This window comes from Podarcis pityusensis (assembly GCF_964106645.2).
Source record: "Podarcis pityusensis genome assembly, chromosome: 5".
Classification (NCBI taxonomy): Eukaryota; Metazoa; Chordata; class Lepidosauria; order Squamata; family Lacertidae; genus Podarcis; species Podarcis pityusensis.
The window spans coordinates 64,675-91,365 of NC_138032.1; the positions used below are offsets into that span (position 1 = coordinate 64,675).

General features: G+C 45.8%; 2 protein-coding genes across 3 annotated transcripts in view; both read right to left on the bottom strand.

Annotated features, from left to right (window-relative positions):
- LOC308478117 (maestro heat-like repeat family member 5) overlaps positions 1 to 18,974 on the bottom strand; it is an 80,651-nt gene extending 61,677 nt beyond the window's left edge. The window contains exons 1-2 of one of the 2 annotated variants that reach the window (XM_081007433.1): positions 18,886 to 18,953; positions 16,886 to 17,198 (exon numbers count right to left, since the gene is read on the bottom strand). Coding sequence is in view for 1 of the 2 variants with exons in the window: in XM_081007432.1 (XP_080863558.1) it covers positions 18,886 to 18,944 (59 nt within the window). In the remaining variant the exon portion in view is untranslated. Of the gene's footprint in view, positions 1 to 16,885; positions 17,199 to 18,885 lie in introns of both variants that reach the window. The other variant, XM_081007432.1, reaches the window with a different exon arrangement.
- PIGZ (phosphatidylinositol glycan anchor biosynthesis class Z) overlaps positions 4,039 to 26,691 on the bottom strand; it is a 76,923-nt gene continuing 54,270 nt past the window's right edge. The window contains exon 4 of the mRNA XM_081007487.1: positions 4,039 to 4,389. The gene's annotated coding sequence lies outside the window, so the exon portion shown is untranslated. The remainder of the gene's footprint in view (positions 4,390 to 26,691) is intronic.

The following is a 26,691-nucleotide window of genomic DNA, read 5'->3' on the forward strand; positions in this document are numbered from 1 at the left end:
CGACGGTCACCTCCGCTTCCATCTCTGTGCCGCCGTGCTCGAAACCCGGGTCGTCCCCGAAAACGTCCATGTCCGTCTCTCCCTCGTTGCCTTCTGGAGACGTTGCTCGTCCTGGACCCTCCAGCCACCTTCTGCGGAACTGCTCCTCTGGTCGATCATCCCACCAATACGAGGGTTCTGAAGCAGATCCCGAGGGTGACCCCTCCGGGGAACGGGCGTCTCGTGTCGGTTCCTCGTCCGAGTCGAACCCCCGGAACGTGCTGGCTGAAAGCGTGGGCGTGAAAAGCCAGTCGTCGAAAAAGTCTGCTGGCATTGGCCTATGTGGGAAGAGGGCATGAAACTCTTCTTTGAGCAGAGGTTCGTCTAAAGCGTAGCCCGGCACCCAGCTGTTGGCACTGGCCGGGGTGCCCTCCTTGGCGAGAAGGTATTCTACCCCCTCTTCCCCCCATCTGGAGTCCAAAATCTCCGTGACTTCGTTGATGCGCTCCTCCTGTGCCACTCCCCCTTGCCCGGTTCTCTCTCGGAGCGGACCCGGTGCCGTTCCTGGTTCCTGAAACCTGTGAGGTGCCTTGTAGGGAGTGAGCACCGATCTGTGGAACACCGGATGCATTCTGGAACCCTCCGGAAGAGCCAGCCTGAAAGCCACCGGGTTGACCTGTTCGTCGACTTGGTAGGGCCCCAGTTGTTTATGCCCTAGTTTCTTCTTCGCCAACGACCTGGCCGGCACTGCGTGGGCTGCTAACCAGACCCAGTCTCCCACATGGATCTCTTCGCCAACCCTTCTGTGTTTGTCCGCTTGTACCTTGTATGCGTGTTTAGCCAGCTCCAGGTGCCGCCGCAGCTGATCGTGGACCTCCTGCAACTCCGACGCGAACGCATCTGCTGTCTGCGGCTCCCCCTCCCCCATTCTTTCCAGTCCCGGGAAGGTTCTAGGGTGCCTCCCGTTGTTGGCGAAGAACGGCGTGACCCCCGTGGACACGTGCTTCGTGTTGTTGTAGGCGAACTCGGCGAGAGGCAGGTAATCCACCCACGTCGCAGGCTGTTGATTCGCATAACATCTCAGGTACTGCTGCATGATGGCATTGACCCGCTCCGCTTGCCCGTTGGTCTGCGGGTGTCTAGCCGACGCCAGGTTGATCTTGACGTTCAGGAAGCCCATCAGCCTCTGCCAGAAGTTTGAGATGAACTGTCGCCCTCTGAACGATCTCCTGCGTGGTCCGGGGTCTCTCCCCCCTCGCAATTTCATCTTTAACCGAGCCGTGCAATCCCTCCCAAAACAGGTCTCTTACAGGAGCCGAATCTCTGTCCCATTCCAGGGCACTGACCAAAGCGAAAAAGCGGGCATGGTACTGCCTTACGCTGGCCCTCCCTTGCTTCAGTCCATGTATCTGCTGCCGAGCAAGATCCACGTCAATGCTTGATAAAAAGCACCCATCCATCGCTTTAATAAAGGCATCCGCATTTTGGAGCGCCGGATCCTTATCTCTCCACAAATTGCGCAGCCATGCTTTAGCATCTCCATGCAAATGGGACATGATGAATCCCACCTTCTCTTGCTCATCTCTAAAGTCTTTGTTCAGCAGTTGCAGTGCACACATTACATCTGCTCTAAAGTTGGGGTACTGTTGCAAATTCCCATCGAAGTGAGAGACCAGACCGCCTGTTCGTCTCCCCAACCCAATCCCCTCCGGTTTGGGTGTCAGTTGCCCTTGCTTCGTAAGCACTTCCAACCTGACCTGGAGATCCCTGTAGGCGGCAGCTGCGTCCTCCTCTCTCTTCCTGGATGCAAGAGCCTCGGCATTCAGTCGTGTCACTGCTTCTCTGAGTTCCACTATCTGCTGTTCGGCCGTCATGTTGTCTGCCGTTCGTGAGCTCGCTAGTAGGCACCCGCTTTCTCTCCTCTCCGCGAGGACGTAGATGCCCACAATCTGGAGATGGAGCTTACTGTCAGAGCTGCTTCCAGATCCTAGCTCACAGAGGATCACGCTAGCCAGCGATCATTAAATAAAAGTCTTTATTGAGTTACAGTTTCCATTCTCAAGCTGCTGCGTGCAACTCTACGTCTCATGGTTAGATCGGCGAAGCTCCATCTGAGTCTCCGCCCCTTGTACACCAACTTAATATCCTAGCCTTGCTCCACCTTTTCCGCCTGACTGTTCTTCTCTGGGTCCCTCTGCCCCCCGGGGTCTCTTCCTTCCGGGATTCCTCTGACGCTGACGCTGACCCCCCTGACTCTTCTCCCTCCTTTCGGCGGGCTTTAGGACCTGGCTCCCTTTCCGGGCTGCCTACTGCGCCACCTTCCTGTGCATTTGAACTTGGCACGCGCGCCCAACCTTCCACCTTCCGTCTGACCGTTTCTTCGCTCCCCGATGGAGGTGTGGCCACTCCTGACTCGTGCCCTCCCCCCTGTTGTGAGCTGCCAGCGCTTGATCCCTGGCGCCCTTCCTCTTCCCTGCTCTCTGGCGGTGACGCTGGTCCTGATTTCCAACTGCTCCCCTCTGAGTCCCCTCTGGCTCTATCTTCCTGGGGTGTCCCCCTAGGCTCCCCCCTTGCCCTGGCCACTGGTGCTCCTTTCTGTGAATCTTCTGATTCACTGGAAAGACTCGGAGATCTCGGGTCGTCGTCATCACTCATCTTTTCTTCTGCCTCCTCTCCCTCGCTCTCTGTTTCCTCCCTTGCCCTTGCCTCTGCTCCTGAACCCCTGACAATATGTATTGAGGAAATTTTGGGGAAACATCAAATATGCAAGGTGAACAATAGGGAAATAAAACAAATGTGAGTACGAGGGAAGTCCAGGGGAGGAGGGTCGAAATATGAAAAATTGTTAAAGATATATTGTTAGAAGTAGAATCCATGGAAAAATCAATAAAAAATTATTTAAAAAAAATAAATAGAATCTCTGGATAAGAAATTGTCATTTTTAGGTAATCTATTAAGACTGGAATATGATATTCCAGTTTTGATTGCTGGAAATTTAGCAATTGGGAAATATTACCCTGGATATTGACAGAATCTGGGACTGATTCAAAGTATTTGGTATTGTATTTTTATTTGTAAACATTGAAATGAGGAAGTCTTTTTACTCAGAGTGAGAAGGATGACCAAATATTTGACAGACCTGGAAATAGCAAGTTCATGTAGATCAAAGGGGGGAGGAAGTGGATACCGCGTAAGAATATTGTAAAATTTGTGGAGGAAAATGATCTACTATTCCAGCCTGGTTATCTCTTCCTAATTCTGGGTGCTGTGTTTTATTATCTTCAGTATCTCTTGTGAAAAGGTCTTTTAATGTACGGTCAGTAAAAGCCTGGATGTAAGGCCTGCCTTTTGTGTGAATAGTTTTGTTTTAGTTTTCTCATTATGGGTGGATCCCAGGACAGACTAGGTCTGGCTGAAGGTCTGCCCTGAAACCTTGCTGGAAGGATCTTCCATTGCTGGGCCACTTTGCAGGAGTCGACTCCTGCAGGCGGCTTGTCTTGTGTGCGGGTGGAGGCGCGCTGCCTGCAGAAGTGGACCCTGGGACTAGCTACCTGGAAAACCTCTGTGCCTGAGGACGCCACAACTCCTGTAGCCTTTTCAGGATTTGCCCTCGGGTGGGAAGAACATTGCACCCGAGAGAGGGAAAGGGGAGTCAAACAGGCACTCAAGGGATAATTTCAGAGAAAAAGCTTTATTTCTACCATCCGGGATTGGTAGAAGGAGCTAGAGTGATAACTTCACAAACAAGCACAAGTTCGCAGCCATTTGCACAGAGCATATATTCCCCTCCAGTTCCCTCCCCCTTCTCCCCCTCCTCAGGAGTCCTGCCTCATGAGTTTCCCTGAGCATGAACAGAAAGCTCTTTTTAAAAATAATAATAATAATATTTATTGCTTTTCCAACAATTTAAACACTACAAAAAAGAAAAAAAATGGACAATACAATACAATACAACACTACATAACACTAATACTAACACATAACATTAACACATTAAACTAACAAAAAACAAAAACAGTTTAAAACACATCACATAATTTCAATATCTTATCTCTCATTCACTTATTTCCATGACCTCCTCACACCTCCCTTTTTGTATTCCACTTCTATTAATTGTTTCAGCAATTCCTTTCCATCTTCCTCTGTTTTCTATCCTATAATTATCTTAACACATTCTAACCTTATTTTTTCCTTTAACACTCTATTATCTATTTATACTTAATTCCTTATAACATTTCTACTAAAGCCATATAACTTCATTCCAACATCATTCCAACATTGTTCATTAATTTTACAGTATTTCTGTAAATAGTCTTTAAACTTTTTCCAGTCTTCTTCCACCAACTCTTCTCCCTGGTCTCGGATTCTGCCAGTCATTTCCGCCAGTTCCATATAGTCCATCAACTTCATCTGCCATTCTTCCCGGGTGGGTAAATCTTGTGTCTTCCAATACTTCGCGATGAGTATTCTTGCTGCTGTTGTTGCATAACATAAAAAGAGTTCTATCCTTCTTTGGCACCAATTGGCCGACCATGCCCAGGAGAAAGGCCTCTGGTTTCTTCGGGAAGGTGTATTTGAATACCTTTTTCATTTCGTTATAAATCATCTCCCAGAATGTCTTAATCTTTGGGCATGTCCACCAAAGGTGAAAGAATGTACCTTCAGTCTCATTACATTTCCAACATTTATTTTCGGGCAAATGGTAAATTTTTGCAAGCTTGACTGGGGTCATGTACCACCTATAAATCATTTTCATTAAATTTTCTCTTAGGGCATTACATGCCGTGAATTTCATACCTGTGGTCCATAACTGTTCCCAGTCAGCCATCATTATGTTATGTCCAACATCTTGTGCCCATTTAATCATAGCTGATTTCACCATTTCATCCTGAGTGTTCCATTTCAACAGCAAGTTATACATTCTTGACAGATTCTTGATTTTTGGCTCTAACAATTCTGTTTCCAATTTTGATTCTTCCACCTGGAAACCAACTTTTTTGTCCAAATTGTATGCCTCCATTATTTGGTAATAATGGAGCCAATCTCGCACTTTATTTTTCAATTTTTCAAAGCTCTGCAATTTTATTCTGTCTCCATCTTGTTCCAGAATTTCCCAATATTTCGGCCATTTGGCCTCCATATTGAGTTTTTTCTGTGCCTTCGCTTCCATTGGTGACAACCATCTTGGGGTTTTCTTTTCTAACAAATCCTTATATCTTATCCAAACATTAAACAATGCTTTTCTAACAATATGATTTTTAAACGCTTTATGTGCTTTTACCTTATCGTACCACAAATATGCATGCCAGCCAAATGCATTATTAAAACAACTTCTTGAAACAATCCATCTTATCCAAAATTTGCAATGTTTGAAATAAAAACAACATCCTTGGCAATACATTCATTTTTATCACAGCAATTCCGCCTAACAATGATAACTTCAAATTTGTCCATATTTCTAAATCCTTTTTCACTTCAATCCAACATTTTTCATAGTTATCCTTAAATAAATTCACATTTATTTATAAATTCACATTTTTGGCAGTCATGTTAACCCCTATTTCACTTTCTTAACCAATGTTAGTCCTGTCTCCTCCTGAAACTTCTCTCTCTCATTCACAGTTAAAATTTCCTCTAAAACCTTAGTTTTCATCTTGTTCAACTTAAAACCTGCTACCTGTCTGAATTCTTGGATCAGTTCCAATACCCTTTTAGTACTAGATTCTGGCTCCTGTAAAGTCAATACTAAGTCATTGTAAAGTCAATACTAAGTCATCAGCAAATGCTTTCAGTTTGTACTGTTTAGCTCCCACTTGTATACCTTTAACCTCTTTGTCCTTTCTAATCATATTTAACAACACCTCAAGGACCGATATAAAAAGCAATGGAGAAATTGGGCAACCTTGCCGTGTCCCTTTCTCAATCTTAAACTCTTCTGTCACTACATTGTTCACAATTAATTTTGCCTTTTGTTCTGAATAAATTGCACCTATACTGTTTTCAAAACCTTGACCTACCCCCATCCCCTGTATATTCTTCTTCATAAAACTCCAAGAGATGTTGTCAAAGGCTTTCTCTGCATCCACAAATATCAAAACTGCCTTAGTATTGATATTCACTTGTAGTTTTTCTAGAATATTAATTATATTCCTCATATTGTCAGACAAGTGTCTGCCCGGGAGAAAGCCTGCTTGGTCTTTATGAATTTCTTCTACTAACACCTTTTTTAATCTTTTAGCCAAAATATCTGCAAAAAATTTGTAATCCACATTAAGCAACGATATGGGGCGGTAGTTCTTGAGCTGTGTCTTTTCAGTCTCTGTTTTCGGTATAAGTGTAATGTAAGCTTCCTTCCCCGACTCTGGTGCCTTTCTCCCTTCCAATATTTCATTACAGACTTCCTTCAATGGTTGTATTAACCATTCTTTCAAAGATCTGTAATATCTTGAGGTCAAGCCATCTGGTCCTGGAGATTTACCTAATTGCATGTTCTGAATGGCCCCTTCCACCTCCTGATCCGTTATTTTGTAGTTCAACATTAGCTGTTTTCCCTGAGAGATTTTATGTAGTCCATTTATTTTCAAAAATCATAGAATCATAGAATCATAGAATCATAGAGCTGGAAGAGACCACAAGGGCCATCGAGTCCAACCCCCTGCCAAGCAGGAAACACCGTCAGAGCACTCCTGACATATGGTTGTCAAGCCTCTGCTTAATGACCTCCAAAGAAGGAGACTCCACCACACTCCTTGGCAGCAAATTCCACTATCGAACAGCTCTTACTGTCAGGAAGTTCTTCCTAATGTTTAGGTGGAATCTTCTTTCTTGTAGTTTGGATCCATTGCTCCGTGTCCGCTTCTCTGGAGCAGCAGAAAACAACCTTTCTCCCTCCTCTATGTGACATCCTTTTATATATTTGAACATGACTATCATATCACCCCTTAACCTCCTCTTCTCCAGGCTAAACATGCCCAGCTCCCTTAGCCGTTCCTCATAAGGCATCGTTTCCAGGCCTTTGACCATTTTGGTTGCCCTCCTCTGGACACGTTCCAGTTTGTCAGTGTCTTTCTTGAACTGTGGTGCCCAGAACTGGACACAGTACTCCAGGTGAGGTCTGACCAGAGCAGAATACAGTGGCACTATTACTTCCCTTGATCTAGATGCTATACTCCTATTGATGCAGCCCAGAATTGCATTGGCTTTTTTAGCTGCCGCGTCACACTGTTGGCTCATGTCAAGTTTGTGGTCAACCAAGACTCCTAGATCCTTTTCACATGTACTGCTCTCAAGCCAGGTGTCCCCCATCTTGTATTTGTGCCTCTCATTTTTTTTGCCCAAATGCAATACTTTACATTTCTCCCTGTTAAAATTCATCTTGTTTGTTTTGGCCCAGTTCTCTAATCTGTCAAGGTCATTTTGAAGTGTGATCCTGTCCTCTGGGGTGTTAGCCACCCCTCCCAGTTTGGTGTCATCTGCAAATTTGATCAGGATGCCCTTGAGTCCATCATCCAAGTCGTTGATAAAGATGTTGAATAAGACCGGGCCCAAGACAGAACCCTGTGGCACCCCACTAGACACTCTTCTCCAGGATGAAGAGGAACCATTGATGAGCACCCTTTGGGTTCGGTCAGTCAGCCAGTTACAAATCCACTGAGTGGTAGCATAGTCAAGACCGCATTTTACCAGCTTCTTTACAAGAATATCATGGGGCACCTTGTCAAATGCCTTGCTGAAATCAAGGTAGGCTACATCCACTGCGTTCCCTTCATCTACCAGGCTTGTAATTCTGTCAAAAAACGAGATCAGGTTAGTCTGACATGACTTACTTTTCAGAAATCCATGCTGACTATTGGTGATCACAGCATTCCTTTCTAGGTGCTCACAGACTGTTTGCTTAATGATCTGCTCCAGAATCTTCCCTGGTATTGATGTCAGACTGACTGGGCGGTAATTATTTGGGTCCTCTCTTTCCCCCTTTTTGAAACTAGGGACAACATTTGCCCTCCTCCAGTCTGCCGGGACTTCGCCTGTTCTCCAGGAATTCTCAAAGATGACTGCCAGTGGTTCTGAGATCACATCTGCCAGTTCTTTTAATACTCTTGGATGCAGTTCATCTGGCCCTGGAGACTTGAATACATCTAAACTAGCCAAGTATTCTTGTACTATCTCCTTAGTTATTCTGGGCTGTGTTTCCTCTGCTGAATCATTTGCTCCAAATTCTTCAGGTCGGGCATTGTTTTCTTTATTGGAGAAGACTGAGGCAAAGAAGGCATTGAGGAGTTCAGCCCTTTCTGTGTCCCCTGTTTGCATTTCACCATCTTCTCCTCTGAGTGACCCCACTGTTTCTTTGTTCTTCCTTTTGCTACGAACATACCCATAAAAGCCTTTTTTGTTGCTTTTAACCTCTCTAGTAAGCCTGAGTTCATTCTGTGCTTTAGCTTTTCTGACTTTGTGTCTACACGTGCTGGCTATTTGTTTGAATTCCTCTTTGGTGGTTTCCCCCCTTTTCCATTTTTTGTACACATCCTTTTTAAATCTTAACTCAGTTAAAAGTTCTTTAGATAGCCACCCTGGCTTCTTTAGGCACCTTCCATGTTTCCATCTCATTGGTATTGCCTGACGTTGTGCTTTTACTATCTCCCTCTTAACAAACTCCCAGCCATCATGAACTCCCTTTCCTTTTAGTATTACTGTCCATGGGATCTCACCCAGCACTTCCCTAAGTTTTATGAAGTCGGCTTTCTTAAAGTCAAGAAATTGAGTCCTAGTATGCTTGGCTGCTCCTTTCCGCTGTATAGTAAACTTCAGAAGAGCATGATCACTCGCGCCTAATGATCCTTCCACTTCTACCCCACTAACCAGGTCATCAACATTGGTTAGGACCAGATCTAAAATGGCTGTTCCTCTTGTTGCTTCTCCCACTTTCTGGACAATGAAGTTGTCTGCAAGGCCAGTGAGGAATCTGTTTGACCTTATGCTCTTGGCTGAGTTTGACATCCAACAAATATCCGGGTAATTGAAGTCCCCCATTACTACTATCTCCCTTCCTTTTGCATGCTTGGCCATCTGTTCCAGGAAGGCATCATCTATGTCCTCCGTTTGGCTTGGGGATCTATAGTAAACTCCCACAATGAGTCAAAACAAAAAAATTCCTTCCAGTAGCACCTTAAAGACCAACTAAGTTAGTTCTTGGTATGAGCTTTCGTGTGCAAGCACACTTCTTCAGAAGTATCTGAAGTATCTGAAGAAGTGTGCTTGCACACGAAAGCTCATACCAAGAACTAACTTAGTTGGTCTTTAAGGTGCTACTGCAAGGAATTTTTTTGTTTTGACTATGGCAGACCAACACGGCTACCTATCTGTAACTCCCACAATGAGGTCACTGTTATTCTTCTCTCCCTTAATTTTGACCCAAATGCTCTCACTTTGGCTTTGAGGTTCTAAATCTTGGATCTCTTCACAGGTATACACATCCCTGACATATAACGCCACTCCTCCTCCTTTCTTGTCTGGTCTGTTTCTCTGAAATAGATTGTATCCCCCCATTATTACATTCCAATCGTGGGACTTATCCCACCAGGTTTCAGTGATGCCTATTATGTCATATTTAGTTTGCTGTACCAAGAGCTCAAGCTCATCTTGTTTATTTCCCATGCTTTGCGCATTAGTGTACAGACATTGAAGTCCATTAATCATTCCCCCGTGTCTCTTATTTAAGGATTTTTTCCTCCCACCACTAGGTCTGCGTGCTGTTTGCTCCATTTGGTCTATTACATTTGGATGATCATCTTCATCAATTGATAGACTCCTACCTTCAGGAGCACTGTCTCCCTCCCCCACATTAGTCAGTTTAAAGCCCTCCTGATGAGGTTTCTGAGATTTTTGGCAAAAACATTTCTCCCAACCGTTGTGAGGTGCAGCCCATCGCTTGCCAGAAGTCCATCTTCAAGAAACTGCAGTCCGTGATCTAAGAATCCAAACCGTTCCTGTTTACACCATTTGCGAAGCCAGCTGTTCACTTCCACTATTTTTCCCTCTCTCCCTGGGCCACGTCGTTCAACTGGGAGGACAGATGAGATGACAATTTGTGCATTTAATTGCTTCAATTTCCTGCCCAGAGCCTCATAGTCTCTTTTGATCTTCTGGAGGCTATTGCTTGCAGTGTCATTGGTTCCCACATGAACCAAGAGGAAGGGGTATTTGTCAGTGGGTTTTATGATTCCTTGCAGTCATTCAGTTACGTCTTGGATCTTAGCTCTGGGGAGACAGCACACTTCCCGAGACATCTTGTCAGGCCCACAGATCACTGCTTCTGTTCCCCTCAGTAGGGAATCCCCTATCACCACTACACGCCTCCTCTTAGGTTTGGTCGGGGTTCTTCTGTGAGCTGTCCATTCCAAGGTCGCCTGCACATTCCCTGAGGACTGACTTTGCTGCTCGTCTTCATATACCTGATCGACTGTAATGAGGGAGAGATCCTCAAATGGAGTCTGCTCTTCGTCTTCCATGCTAGGGGAGAGGACCTCAAAGCGATTGTGTATTTCTAAACAATCAGAGCGAACCCTGGGCCTCCTACTTCTTTGAGTCACGTTTCTCCATATATCTGGCTCCTGTGTTGGTGAACTAGCCTCCTTCTCAGGGGAGTCCCCTGTCACCTCCTTGGTGGAGACGGTGTGCTCTGTTGCTTCCAAGAAGAGCTCCAGCTCTCTAATTCTTTGGAGCGTAGCTACACGTTCCTCCAGTTGCTGGATTTTGTCTTTTTAGAGGGCAATCAACATGCAATTGCTGCAGGTAAAGCTGCCTGCAACCTTAGGCAAGATGGCAAACATTGCGCAGGAACCGCAGGCGACTGCAGCTGTTCCCTCCCCCTCCATCTTGAGAACGTGTCGTTGGGGGTGGCTACAGCGGTCCTCCATCATAAAAAGCGTGAAGACAGGACAAATAACTTCCCCCCAAAAAAAAACCTAGGTCTCCCCCAACAAACGTTTGAGACTAGCTCCTCTAAATCTAAAAGATGGCTCAAACTGCGCGTGCCCTGCAAGCTCAGTTCGATCAATGTCCATTTCTTTCTGCTTCTCCTGTGTATAAAGTTGTTTAAAATACCTCTGAAAACACTTCCTGATCTCCACTGGGTTCTGTATATTCTTTCCTTCCACTTCCAAATTCGTAATAGTATTGAGTTTTTGTCTTTTTTTCATTTGCCAGGCCAACAATTTTCCACACTTATTTGCCGATTCAAATGTCTTTTGCCTCATCTGTTTAATCTTCCATTCTATTTCCTGATTCATCAGCTTCATATATTGTACTTGGTATAACTTTATCTCTTTCAAGATCTCCTGTGACTTTGGTTTTGCTCTCAGTTTCTTCTCTCCTTCCTTTATTTTCCCCAGGATTTTATCCTTTTTTTCATTCTGAGTTCTCTTCTTAATTGCATTCTATTGTATTAAGAATCCTCTCATAACCGCTTTGCTTGCGTCCCAAATCACTCTTTTTTCCACTGTAGTATTCATGTTTATCTCGAAATAGTCTCTTAGAGTTTTTTGGGCCTTTTTGGTCACCTCTTCATTCCTGAACAAAGTATCGTTCATCCTCCATATAAAGGAACCAATTGGCATCAATTTCATTTCCATCTTCACGGCATTAGGGTCAGAACAAGTTTTGGGGCAAATCTCCACTTTGCTGATCTTCGGAGCCAATCCCCTGGTTACCCAGATTTGGTCAATTCTTGTCCATGTCATTTTAGCCTCAGAGAAGAAAGTTCCCTCTCTTCCCAGAGGGTTCTTCATTCTGCAAATGTCAACTAAATCCATATTTTCAGTCATGTCGAAAAAGGTTTTTGGTAGTCTGCCATCTTTGGTGACTACCTGTCTCTGTGCCTTGTCCATATTTGTAGACACCACTCCATTCATGTCTCCCATCAAGATCATATTATAGTCCATGTAGTCCATCAGAGTCTCGTGTAGCTTCTTAAAGAACTCCGATTTTCCTTCATTTGGTGCATAAATACCTACGATCAGAAATTTCTCTCCTTGTGATTGAATTTCAATTGCAACAAATCTTCCTTGGTCATCTTTGAATATGAATTTCGGTGATAGGCTCTCCTTTGCATAAAGGACCACTCCTCTTTTTTTAACTTTGTCTGATGAGATAAATTCTTGGCCCAGTCTTTTATTACTCAATATTTTCCTGTGTAGCCTTATCACATGTGTTTCTTGTAAACAAATCAAGTCCAAATGTTCTTTTTTCAATAAATGAAAGACTCTCCGCCTTTTTTCTGGAGAGTTCAGTCCATTCACATTCCAGCTCGAAACCTGCAACGCCATCATGTAATTACGTTGATATTCCTCCAACTGCACCCAATGCCTGCTCTTCTTTTGTTGGTGGTGGTGGTGACACGTTCACTGGGAGATCCAATCCAAAGGATAATGCTGATATATCCATTATTACCCTGTTTGGTGATCTTCTATCCGATGCTCCTTGCTCTAGTCCTCTATCTGGTGATCTTCTATCCAATGCTCTTGGCTCTTTTCCAAGTTCCTTCTGCAGATCTTCTTTGTATTTATACAAAAACTTTACTTTCTCTTCTACTGATCTTATTTTTATTTTCCTTCCTTTGAAATTGAACGATAGACCTTGGGGAAACTCCCACCTAAAGATGATTTTATTCCTTCTCAGCAGGGCAACAATATCTCCGTAGTTAGGCCTAAGATCCAAAAGATGTTTCGGGGTGTCTTTAAAAATTTCCACTCTTGACTGTTGTACTTCTAAGTTCTTCTGGTAGTGCCAGCTCAAGATTCTATCTCTCTCTTCTTTAGTTCAAAGGGTGATCAAGCAGTCTCTTATTCTATTCTTCTCTTTTTTCCCTCCTCTTCCAAGTCTGAAAGCCCTCACAATTCTAAACTCTTCTTGACCCAAGTCCAAGTCCCAAAAGTCAGCAAATTCCTGTGTGAGAAAGTCTGTCAAACTTTCCTTCTCCAATTCGGGTAGAGCTCTAATCCTCACATTCGTCTGTTTTTCTTTAAGTTCAATCATAGCAAGCGTCAACTTATGTTCATCAAGTTGGCTCTGTAGGGCTGGGACTCTCTCTCTCTCCAGTTGTGTTACTTTACATTCAGAAGCAATGGCTTTCTCGCTAGCTTCCTCCGCAGTCTGCCGTATCAAAGTAGATTCCTGTATCAGTTTCTGGATGGTTTCTATGTTGGTGTTCACCTTTTGTCCCAGGTTATTTATACTTTCTGTATTTAAGTCGATTTTAATAGTTGCAGCATCCACTTTCGCATTTGTCGCATCCGCTTTCTTATTAAGCTGTTCCAATGAATCATTTATCTTATTTAATGCAACCGCTAAGGCCCTTCTGTCGACATTCCTCTTGAATTTGATTGTACTGGTGCAGAAGCAGCAGCAGAAGAAGCAGGGAGGCCTGGTGTTGAGCCTCTCCTGGGTTGCTGCCAAGTTCTCCCAGACCTTAATGTTTTTTCAGCAGTTAACTGGTCTGTTTTTTCCTTTCCATTTGCCATAACACTTAAAAGATTCAAGGTCAGTCCGAGTCTCAGAGTTTTTATCTTGCAGCTGGAAATTCCCCTAGCCCAGCTCTTGTAAAGTCACCAGTTCAAAGGCTTCTACTAGGGGGAAACAGTTTCTATTTATATTAGTCAGTAATGTCCTCTTTTAAACACAGTTCAAACAATCCAAAGTTAGTTTCAGTTTTCAGTTACTTTTACTCCTTTTTTAAAAGCAGCCGGAGACAGTAGAAACAATGTATTTCTCTTATTTAGCTAGCTGTCAATGAATGTTCTAAACACTGTCAATGAACATTCCAAAAGATGTCAGTCCTGCTAGCAGCCTGTTCCCAGGGTCGGAGCAGCGGTATTTTAGCTCTCTTCGCTCTCTCCTGCAGGCATACTCAGTCCACAACTTCCCCCCCTCTTCTCCTGCCTCCAAGGGGGGATTTAATGTTCTTTACCGATGGAAATTTAGTCTTTTACAAAAGACTTTCCAAGACTTCAGCTTGCAGCCTCATTGCTTCAGTCTATTTACAAAAGGGGAAGGCGGACTTCCTGTATTGAACCTCCCCGTTACGATACCAAATTAAACGTTTAAAAATCCAATTCTCCCGCTTCAGCTCTACTCACGGGTAATTACTTTGAAGTCAAATTGTCCACAGGAAAAAGTCAGCGCTCTCCGGCAACAGCTATGCGGCTTCGCTCCGTGGAAGGAGCAGACGATTTGAAGCACCGCGCCACTCACCCCACGTCGCTCCGGACCCCCGAAACCGGGTTTCCCCGCGAGTAGGGGAGGCGCAAAGGGTGCCCGCAGAATCCCACGTTCACAGGCTTCTCCCGCCTGTGATTTTTTGCGGGTCTCCGCCTTCGCCGTGGCGGCCAGACCCAGATTCCCACGGGGCAAATTCCTTGAAGTCTCATGAACAGAAAGCTCCTGTCCTGGGACTCTTGGCGCCCTTCCCAGGAAAGGGGGATGAGAAGCCAAGGGGGTTGAGAAGCCTTGCGTTCAGCATGTCCAAGATGTGTTGCAACTGGATGAGATAAGACTCAGTTCCCAGACCTGCTTATTCCTGGCATTGACAGAGCCTATTCATTAGCTTTTTGAAGCCTTCTTGTACTGATAAAAAATAACCTTTTGCTTATGCAGCAGCATCTTGTGAGAAAGCAGAGCAGAGCAGAGAAAAGCTGTTGTAGACGAGAGAAAGGGGAAATTTGGTTTTGAGGCCTGGGGTGACTTCGGGCCTAGGGGGGGTCACCTGTCCTCACCTCCTTCACTCCCTGGCTTCTCCCCCCCCCCCGGAGAAAGGGGAAGGCATGGACCACAGACAGTCGCTTCAGGACACCGATCCGCTCTAAAGAAGCCGGCGCATGGGAAGAGCCGCACCCCATCAGCTGTGAGCAGTACCTGTTCCGCCTCCAAATAATCATTTGGGCTTCTGTGTATATTCCCAGGTTGTACTTTCAGTTAGTTAGAAAAGGGGGGGCAGTTCTCCAGCAGATGCAGGAGTGAAACGCCATCCCTTTTGTTGTGTTGAAAACAACAACTCATCTGTGGGAGCCTCAGCTTCTGATCCTAAGGATGAGGCTAATGCTTCTGGTCCTATCCCTGAAGTTCTTTTATAGGTACTGAAGATTGACTGGATATTCTGTTTATTGGTTTGGTAATGCTGTGTGTCATTTAGAATGCGGTTGAACAACTCACACCGCTCATGTGATGGCTCTCTGGGAAATCAGCCCAAATCACGGCCTGCACCGCATCCCAGAGAAAAAGGGTACGTGAGCCTTAAAAACCCTTTTGGATCTCTATCCCAACAGAACAGCTGCATTATTTCTCTGGGAAGGTTTTAGTTTAGGTTTTAGGATCCCAGTTGCTTCCCCCCCCCCCAATTCAGGTGACCCACCAAATTAGAAATCAGTTAGAGAGATGCCTGAAGTGGCGCGCAAGAAAATACTTAAAGAAATTAAGGCAGGGAGGGTAGCCGGCCCCTTTTCTGTCCCTCCCATAGAGGGTTTGCATATATCCCCATTAGGCATCATCACCAAAAAGGCACCCGGTGAGTTTCGCATGATTCACAACCTATCCTACCCAAAGGGAGGGTCCATCAATGATGCGATACCTCAGGAACTTTGCTCTGTGAGGTATGCCTCCTTTGACCAAGCGGTTAAATTTATTCGCAAATTTGGAAAAGGCGCGTTGCTGGCGAAATGTGATATAGAGTCTGCTTTCTGACTCCTGCCAGTCCACCCGGAAGATTTCTGGTGGCTGGGTTTTAAATTTGACGGGGCATACTTTGTAGACACGGGACGCGGGTGGCGCTGTGGGTAAAACCTCAGCGCCTAGGACTTGCTGATCGTATGGTCGGCGGTTCGAATCCCCGCGGCGGGGTGAGCTCCCGTCGTTCAGTCCCAGCTCCTGCCCACCTAGCAGTTCGAAAGCACTCTTTAGTGCAAGTAAGTAAATAGGTACCGCTTTATAGCGGGAAGGTAAACGGTGTTTCTGTGTGCTGTGCTGGTGCTGGCTCGCCAGAGCAGCTTCATCACGCTGGCCACGTGACCCGGAAGTGTCTCCGGACAGCGCTGGCCCCCGGCCTCTTAAGCGAGATGGGCGCACAACCCCAGAGTCGGACACGACTGGCCTGTACGGGCAGGGGTACCTTTACATTTACTTACTTTGTAGACAAAGCAATGCCTATGGGTTGCTCAGTGGCCTGTGCAGCCTTTGAGGCATTTAGTACCTTTTTGGACTGGGCGCTTCGTTTTAGAACTGGCTCTGAGGGTGTGTCGTACTACTTGGACGACTTTATTCTCGTAGCTGATAGTAGGCATAAGTGCTCGGCCCTTCTGGAAGCCTTCACATCTTTAGCAGGAGAGCTGGGAGTACCTTTGGCTGCAGATAAAATGGAGGGCCCAGCTACAACTATGGTTTACCTAGGCACTGAGTTGGACACAGTCGCCCAAACCTCAAAACTTCCTAGTGAAAAATTGGTTGCGCTTAGGGACCTCATTCAGCAACTTCTCCCTCTAAGAAAAGTTATGCTCAGGCAGATTCAGTCGTTGTTAGGCCATTTGAACTTTGCTTGCTGAGTGGTTTCCCCAGGCCGCCCATTTTGCAGCCGCCTCGCGAGGTTGTCAGCAGGCTTGCAGTCACCCCATCACAGGGTTCGCCTATCTAAAGAGGTAAAATCCGATCTGGAAGTCTGGCTGAAGTTCTTGGAAAGGTATAATGGTGAAGAAGCAACCGTTGGAACGCAAAGGCAACGCGGCCAGTACCAAATGCAAAGGGGTAGCGACAAAGACGTGTCCTTTTAAGCCTCCCTCCTTTTGCTCCACCAAGCCCCCCACAAACGTTAAAGGTGCCCCACCACCCTGCGAATGCGGCTAGAAATAAGAACCCCCAGCCAAACCTGATCCGTCGGGCGAGCTGTGCGCTTCTGAGTAAAAGGACTAAACAGTGATGGGCTGGCACTGAACGTGCAAACCGCGTTCCGCAAAGCTCCGCTGCAGAGAAGCCACCCAGAGAGAAGGAAACACCCGGTTTGATGGGGTTTTCCGGCGCGGGTTCAGCCCTGCTGTTCCGGAGCTAAATGGCTCTGGCTGCCGAAGCGGCCGCCTGGAACACAGGCGGGCTTGAGGCAGGAAATCCAGTGGGAGGCACAACACCAATGCACAGGTAAATCCAAGTGAAAATCGATCACCGAAGGAATTGAGATACACAGCCTAAAGAAAAGGTAAGCAAGAGACAAAACAACCTTAATACAAACCAAAGTGGGATGGCTGGTGAGGCGAAAAGAGGGCGAGCCCCGGCCGCGCCGGCCCTAAATAGGGCAGGCTATGGCCCCCAGCCACCCAACGACGCGGCCGGGATTCCCTCGGTCTCACGGGGGCTGGAACCAGCCCCCGCGCACATGGAGTGGGCGTGAAGCCCGCAACCCCAACTTCTCGCCAGGTTCGGAAGTGGCTTTGTTGTGTTGAAAACAACAACTCTCATCTGTGGGAGCCTCAGCTTCTGATCCTAAGGATGAGGCTAATGCTTCTGGTCCTATCCCTTAAGTTCTTTTATAGGTACCGAAGATTGACTGGATATTCTGTTTATTGGTTTGGTAATGCTGTATGTCATTTAGAATGCGGTTGAAAAACTCACACCACTCATGTGATGGTGTGATAGGCGCACGTACATAGATCAGCACAGGAAGACCGACCTGAAGCCATTTTGATTCCTAACCTGAGCAAATGTTTTCTCTGCAAGGTCAAACCTCTGCAAGCCTCCCCATTGTCTTTTCCTTCACAAATCCTGTCTTAAGGGTATGTCTGTGTATGAATAGGGTGTGAGCCTGTGACCTGGCCCAGGAACTAAGTATTTATCATTACAAAAGACTGGCCAGGCTCCCCAGGTAATCCAATCAAGTAACCTGCCAAACAGGAAATAAACAAGGAGAAAAACAACATTAAATTTCTGTTTAGACCGCCTTTTCTGTGATGTAGATGTGATGTATCTGAGGGGTGGTCTTAGGTTACACCCCTTCTGTGATGTATGTATGATGTTCCAGGGGGTGGTCTTGGTCTACAGGGTGGCAATTTCAAGAGTCCATATAAGGCCTTGCGCACCATTGTTCTGGGTTCCTCGTCTATCCTGCGGGTGAGGGGAGCACCCTGTTGCAACAGATCAATAAAGATCAAGCTTACTAGCTGCCTTGCTTCTCAATATTCTCTTGTTGGCCTCTGTTATCTTCTCCTACCAATAGGGAACCTATGTAAGGACTCTATATGGGCTCTTGGATACCCCATAAGGGAAAAGGGCAATTTTTATTTACAACAGAGGCTCTCTGGGAAGTCAGCCCAAATCACGGCCTGTACCGCATCCCAGAGAAAAAGGGAACGTGAGCCTAAAACGTACAGGGGAGGGAACCAAGCAAGCTGTAAGGGGCCAGTTCTCATTTACTGCACCCTCATGGTAAGACCTTGGGAAAATGCCACCTTTTCCCAGACATGAGCTATATAGAGCATGGTTATTCCTCTTGTGAAATCAGGGAGACGTTTAATTAGTAAGGAATTCCATGGGTTGTAATGACACCACCACAAATAGCTCTGAACAGGCCTCTGTCTCCAATTTCTCCATTTTACCCTGGCCAGCCCCTCAAAGAGCTGAATGGTTCTGGCTTTGGAACAAAATTCTGCCTAAAAGGTCCTTCCTGGGTTTTTTTTATGATGTTAGCAGCTCTGAGCCCGGCCTCAGCCAGGGAGGGCAGGATACAAATAAAAAATTCTCATTCTTATTCTTATTCTTATTCTTATTCTTATTCTTATTCTTATTCTTATTCTTATTCTTATTCAAAGGGAACACAAATGCCAAATTAAAACTAAATATACCACACTGACTTTGGAGAGAAAAAGAAAACACACTCACTCTCTATGGAGGTCGCTGTGTACCAGCGTTGCTAAGGGCCCCCAAGCCCCTGGAGACATGAGGTCACAGCACTATGACAACATGATGGAATGATGATGTCAGGGGTTCAGGAGCAGAGGCAAGGGCAAGGGAGGAAACAGAGAGCGAGGGGGAGGAGGCAGAAGAAAAGATGAGTGATGACGACGACCCGAGATCTCCGAGTCTTTCCAGTGAATCAGAAGATTCACAGAAAGGAGCACCAGTGGCCAGGGCAAGGGGGGAGCCTAGGGGGACACCCCAGGAAGATAGAGCCAGAGGGGACTCAGAGGGGAGCAGTTGGAAATCGGGACCAGCGTCACCGCCAGAGAGCAGGGAAGAGGAAGGGCGCCAGGGATCAAGCGCTGGCAGCTCACAACAGGGGGGAGGGCACGAGTCAGGAGTGGCCACACCTCCATCGGGGAGCGAAGAAACGGTCAGACGGAAGGTGGAAGGTTGGGCGCGCGCGCCAAGTTCAAATGCACAGGAAAGTGGCGCAGTAGGCAGCCCGGAAAGGGAGCCAGGTCCTAAAGCCCGCCGAAAGGAGGGAGAAGAGTCAGGGGGGTCAGCGTCAGAGGAATCCCGGAAGGAAGAGACCCCGGGGGGCAGAGGGACCCAGAGAAGAACAGTCAGGCGGAAAAGGTGGAGCAAGGCTAGGATATTAAGTTGGTGTACAAGGGGCGGAGACTCAGATGGAGCTTCGCCGATCTAACCATGAGACGTAGAGTTGCACGCAGCAGCTTGAGAATGGAAACTGTAACTCAATAAAGACTTTTATTTAATGATCGCTGGCTAGCGTGATCCTCTGTGAGCTAGGATCTGGAAGCAACTCTGACAGATGATGTCAGTGGAAAGGAGACCTCTTGCTCATCTCTTTTTCTATTTACATTCTATTTGCTGATTTATGATCCGGCAAACCTTCACTGAAGATGAACTAAGAACTTCTTAATGGATTGAATATTTTTAAAATTAATTCTCCATTAGTAACATTCTAATGATAACAAATCAAATCAAATCTTGCCACATCATAATACAAACAATAAAGCCAATTATGCATTCCAAACTAAAAATTTTGGGGAGGCCTTTCCATGTTCTGGCTGTCGGGAGAAAGCTTCTTTCACTTGTTCCTGCGTTCTTCTCTCTTGCTTCCCCCCAGATTCAGCTAGGTAGATCAGCTACCTACCTCTAAGGGGCTACTGTACAATTTTTTAATTTTTTGGAAAGGATTCTTTTAAATACTTTTTTAGGACTTTTTTTTTTAAAAAAAGACTTGATTCTTTAAAAGGGATTTTTGGAAGAGTTTTTAAAATATTTTTTTAAGTTTTTCCCCAATTTCATAATTCTGATCTTCCGGTCTTTTTAAAATATCCTTCTTTCCAGAACGCTCCTGTTTCTTAGTCCAAATTCTAATAATTTTTGAAGAGCTGAGTCCAGGGGGTCGTACATTGTCCTGGGCAAAGGTGGTTGGCATTGCAGGGTGAATATTAGGCTCAAGTGGCATCGCAAATTTTGCACACAGTGATCTCTAGGATAAGCCAGTCATGTGTTGCACTGGGACCTATAGCACTGTGTTTAGAGGTAAACTACAGTTCCCATGATTCTCGGGGGGAAGGAGTCATGTGCTGTAATGTTATGGCATGTCCACAGCCACTAACAACAACCAAAGTGAATAGTTTCTGATGAATTTTCCTTAAAATGTCTTGTCTCAATTATATTTTTAGAGTTTATCATTGCAATGGTGAGCTAGATACTGCAGTTTTTGGTTGTGGTGACCTGCTATTCGATATAATTAGTTAAAGATGTTTCTATATGTAACAGCAGCAGCTAGGATTCTATATGCGCTGAAATGGAAGGAAAAAGAAGTTCCAAAGAAGGGATAAGTGAGATAATGGACTATGCAGAACTAGCAAAATTAGCAGTTTTGTGGACAAATAGGCCTTTTTCGGATTATAGTACGCTGAACTCGTAAGGAGGATTTGAGCTATGAGCAACATAAGTAATTGGATTATAATACTGGGGTTATGATTTGACAAACAGAAGATGGGGTGCAGCAGGAGAGAAACAACAACTCCATGGAAAACAGGGTGGGAAGTTGACGAAAATTAAGAGAAAAGTCAAAACTGTGTTTTGACTGTAAATGATTTTTAAAATATTGAAACAATAAAATATAATTGTAAAAAAAGAAGAAGTTGTAACCACTTTTGAGCTTCTGGGTAGGCAGCCTCAGAATGGCTTGTAAATGTACTTCGAAGAATCCAGCTTTGGCAGAGGCCACTGTGACTTCAATGCCAGCCCATAATAGGCCTTACGGCAGATGGAAGCTGGGCTCTCTTCCGGCACCTCGGAATTCAAAGAGGTCAGCTCAAGCCCTGCTGTTTCCTAGCTCAGGGCGCCATATCACCAAAGTCTACCCCTGGGTTTTTTTTGGGGGGGGGGTTGTTGAGTGCTCTCTTGTTGCCACACCTGCTCCTTGCGTTTGCTCCTGACTTGAGCACAAGGAGACCCTTTTGTTTCTGGCGGACCACCCGATACAAGCGTTTCCTCACATGCGCAAGCAGACAAATACCTCTGCGCATGCGAAATGCTTTGCTCTGCCTCCATGCTTCTGAATCGCAGTTGCTGGAAACCTCAGGAGCGGGGAGGGCTCATGTGCTTGGGTGCTGGTTTCCCATGGCCATCCGGTTGGTCACTATGAGAACAGGAGGCTGGACTAGATGGGTCATTGGCTTGACCCAGCACAGCCTTTTCTTCTGTTCTTAAGCAACCATCATGAGATATAAGGCCTGATTGAAGTGGAAGAAGGTTGCGCTCCATAGACAGAGGGGCATGGAGCTGAGCATGGCTTCAAGGCAAAAGGCTGGGGCAAGGTTTTGGAAAATGCTCCATTCAGTTCTGCCAAGCTTCACCTGGAAACCCAGATCCCCTCTATCGTAGGGCAGCAGTATTCTGAGGGCATCTTCCATGGGCCATGGGCCTGATCCAGCAGCCTCTTCTTGTGTTCTTAATGTAGAACGGAAGCAGAGGAGGGGAATCAGGGTTTCCAGGTGAAGCTGACCTTCTGATCGGCAAGTCCTAGGCTCTGTGGTTTAACCCACAGCGCCACCCGCGTCCCTTTGTAGCAATATAGCAAGTGGGAAAATGAAGAAGGGAGAATCAACAAAAGATCCATGAAAATGTCAATGAATATCAAGCAATACTCATTGGTTAAAATCATGATGCCTGTTTAAGCAAACCAACAAAGCTTTCCAAAGATCTCTGAAGGAAGGGAGAGCTGCTCCTTGACAATATCCGCCCTCCCTTCCCCACAGGTGGGCAGGGTTTGTGGCACCGAGCGAGGCTCACCTGGGCGGGTGCCACCCACATGCTTGAGCTGGCCTTTGACCTGCCCTCGGCCAGGGAGGACAATGGACGGTGGGCCTAAGGCCAAAAGAGGCTGACTCCTGGGCTCAAGCCTGTTTTGCTGTTCTTACGCAAAGCCTTATCTGCTTGCGGTGCTAGTCCCCCGGAATATTCCGGGCACTCGTTCCGTATCGGGGCTGCCACTTCAGTGGCAATACAGGGTTGGGACCCTGCACACATCAAGACACTGGGCCGCTGGCGCTCAACAGCCTACAAAAGTCACATTCGTCCCGGCTCCTCCTCCTTATCACTTGCAATTTAATTGTCTTACAGGTTTGCCCACCATAGAATCATAGAATCATAGAGTTGGAAGAGACCACAAGGGCCATCGAGTCCAACCCCCTGCCAAGCAGGAAACACCATCAGAGCACTCCTGACATATGGTTGTCAAGCCTCTGCTTAAAGACCTCCAAAGAAGGAGACTCCACCACACTCCTTGGCAGCAAATTCCACTGTCGAACAGCTCTTACTGTCAGGAAGTTCTTCCTAATGTTTAGGTGGAATCTTCTTTCTGGTAGTTTGGAGCCATTGCTCCGTGTCCGCTTCTCTGGAGCAGCAGAAAACAACCTTTCTCCCTCCTCTATGTGACATCCTTTTATATATTTGAACATGACTATCATATCACCCCTTAACCTCCTCTTCTCCAGGCTAAACATGCCCAGCTCCCTTAGCCGTTCCTCATAAGGCATCGTTTCCAGGCCTTTGACCATTTTGGTTGCCCTCCTCTGGACACGTTCCAGTTTGTCAGTGTCCTTCTTGAAGAGGAACCATTGATGAGCACCCTTTGGGTTCGGTCAGTCAGCCAGTTACAAATCCACTGAGTGGTAGCATAGTCAAGACCGCATTTTACCAGCTTCTTTACAAGAATATCATGGGGCACCTTGTCAAATGCCTTGCTGAAATCAAGGTAGGCTACATCCACTGCGTTCCCTTCATCTACCAGGCTTGTAATTCTGTCAAAAAACAAGATCAGGTTAGTCTGACATGACTTATTTTTCAGAAATCCATGCTGACTATTGGTGATCACAGCATTCCTTTCTAGGTGCTCACAGACTGTTTGCTTAATGATCTGCTCCAGAATCATCCCTGGTATTGATGTCAGACTGACTGGGCTGTAATTATTTGGGTCCTTTCTTTTCCCCTTTTTGAAAATAGGGACAACATTTGCCCTCCTCCAGTCTGCCGGGACTTCGCCTGTTCTCCAGGAATTCTCAAAGATGACTGCCAGTGGTTCTGAGATCACATCTGCCAGTTCTTTTAATACTCTTGGATGCAGTTCATCTGGCCCTGGAGACTTGAATACATCTAAACTAGCCAAGTATTCTTGTACTATCTCCTTAGTTATTCTGGGCTGTGTTTCCTTTGCTGAATCATTTGCTCCAAATTCTTCAAGTCGGGCATTGTTTTCTTTATCGGAGAAGACTGGGGCAAAGAAGGCATTGAGGAGTTCAGCTCTTTCTGTGTCCCCTGTTTGCATTTCACCATCTTCTCCTCTGAGTGACCCCACTGTTTCTTTGTTCTTCCTTTTGCTACGAACATACCCATAAAAGCCTTTTTTGTTGCTTTTAACCTCTCTAGCAAGCCTGAGTTCATTCTGTGCTTTAGCTTTTCTGACTTTGTGTCTACACGTGCTGGCTATTTGTTTGAATTCCTCTTTGGTGGTTTCCCCCCTTTTCCATTTTTTGTACACATCCTTTTTAAATCTTAACTCAGTTAAAAGTTCTTTAGATAGCCACCCTGGCTTCTTTAGGCACCTTCCATGTTTCCGTCTCATTGGTATTGCCTGAAGTTGTGCTTTTACTATCTCCCTCTTAACAAACTCCCAGCCATCATGAACTTCCTTTCCTTTTAGTATTACTGTCCATGGGATCTCACCCAGCACTTCCCTAAGTTTTATGAAGTCGGCTTTCTTAAAGTCAAGAAATTGAGTCCTAGTATGCTTGGCTGCTCCTTTCCGCTGTATAGTAAACTTCAGAAGAGCATGATCACTCGCGCCTAATGATCCTTCCACTTCTACCCCACTAACCAGGTCATCAACATTGGTTAGGATCAGATCTAAAATGGCTGTTCCTCTTGTTGCTTCTCCCACTTTCTGGACAATGAAGTTGTCTGCAAGGCCAGTGAGGAATCTGTTTGACCTTATGCTCTTGGCTGAGTTTGACATCCAACAAATATCCGGGTAATTGAAGTCCCCCATTACTACTATCTCCCTTCCTTTTGCATGCTTGGCCATCTGTTCCAGGAAGGCATCATCTATGTCCTCCGTTTGGCTTGGGAATCTATACTAAACTCCCACAATGAGGTCACTGTTATTCTTCTCTCCCTTAATTTTGACCCAAATGCTCTCACTTTGGCTTTGAGGTTCTAAATCTTGGATCTCTTCACAGGTATACACATCCCTGACATATAACGCCACTCCTCATCCTTTCTTGTCTGGTCTGTTTCTCTGAAATAGATTGTATCCCCCCATTATTACATTCCAATCGTGGGACTTATCCCACCAGGTTTCAGTGATGCCTATTATGTCATATTTAGTTTGCTGTACCAAGAGCTCAAGCTCATCTTGTTTATTTCCCATGCTTTGCGCATTAGTGTACAGACATTGAAGTCCATTAATCATTCCCCCGTGTCTCTTATTTAAGGATTTTTTCCTCCCACCACTAGGTCTGCGTGCTGTTTGCTCCATTTGGTCTATTACATTTGGATGATCATCTTCATCAATTGATAGACTCCTACCTTCAGGAGCACTGTCTCCCTCCCCCACATTAGTCAGTTTAAAGCCCTCCTGATGAGGTTTCTGAGATTTTTGGCAAAAACATTTCTCCCAACCGTTGTGAGGTGCAGCCCATCGCTTGCCAGAAGTCCATCTTCAAGAAACTGCAGTCCGTGATCTAAGAATCCAAACCGTTCCTGTTTACACCATTTGCGAAGCCAGCTGTTCACTTCCACTATTTTCCCCTCTCTCCCTGGGCCACGTCGTTCAACTGGGAGGACAGATGAGATGACAATTTGTGCATTTAATTGCTTCAATTTCCTGCCCAGAGCCTCGTAGTCTCTTTTGATCTTCTGGAGGCTATTGCTTGCAGTGTCATTGGTTCCCACATGAACCAAGAGGAAGGGGTATTTGTCAGTGGGTTTTATGATTCCTTGCAGTCGTTCAGTTACATCTTGGATCTTAGCTCCGGGGAGACAGCACACTTCCCGAGACATCTTGTCAGGCCCACAGATCACTGCTTCTGTTCCCCTCAGTAGGGAATCCCCTATCACCACTACACGCCTCCTCTTAGGTTTGGTGTATAACCCATGAAGATCTGGGTTATAGGCCACAGCATTGTCCATTGGGCAGTGGATTATGCACAGTCTCAAAATCGTGGCCATAACCTTAACATCCACCCCAAGGTACGCTTTTGTTGGATGGCCCAGCGGGGCATGCGTTGGCGGAGCTTGATGCCCATGCTGCGTAGTGCCGCAGCGACCCATGGCCCTCCAAGGGTCTTGATTACACTGGTCAACAACAAATATGTTGTCTGCGTTTTTTCAGCTGGTTTAGGACGAATCTGATGCGCTGAATCCAAAAATCACATTGCTTTTGCTCAGTCAGGTCAAGTTTTTGAGTTATGGCCACATGTCATTTTTTTACATTTTTATTCACATGTACGCTTGTGTGGAGCATTTTAGAAGAAGTTGGTGGGGGTAAAATGCCATGCCGAATAATTGTTTTGATTGGAAATGATTATTTTAATGACAAGAAGTATTCAGGTTTGATAGTTCTGGGTGATTATGTCGAAAAGGGATCAGTTTGAAGCCGTAAAACCTCGAAATCTTCCATAAATTGGTGTGGCAAAGCATAAAGTTGGGGGATCAAAACCCCTGGCTCACTTGAGTACACTGAAGGAGAACTATGAAGGGGTGAAGTATGTGCTGGAGAAAATTGGTTATGATCAGGAGTGCTCTGATGGTGTTTCCTGCTTGGCAGGGGGTTGGACTCGATGGCCCTTGTGGTCTCTTCCAGCTCTATGATTCTATGATTCTATGATTCTATGATTCTATCAGCATGATCAGCCTAGCTTCCTTCCGGGCTTGAGAATCTCCGCAGCCAGTTATTTCCTCCCAGCATAACCTGCCTCGCACCATTCAGTTGTGCTGCGCTTGCCTGTGCTTTTGCTGGTTTTGTAAACTGCTTTGAGGTTTTTTGTTCTACAATCAAGCAACACATACTTTTCATGAAATAGTGAAATGGAAACATGGCCACCTGCCCAACCTGAGGAGGTGTGTGCAGATCAGGAAATCTCCAAAAACAGATTGGGTTTTCGTTGGAAGGGGACAACACCTGCTTCTGGTGCTCGTGAGCAACAGTGAGCGAGTGTCAGTTGCAATCAAAGTGTACTTCCT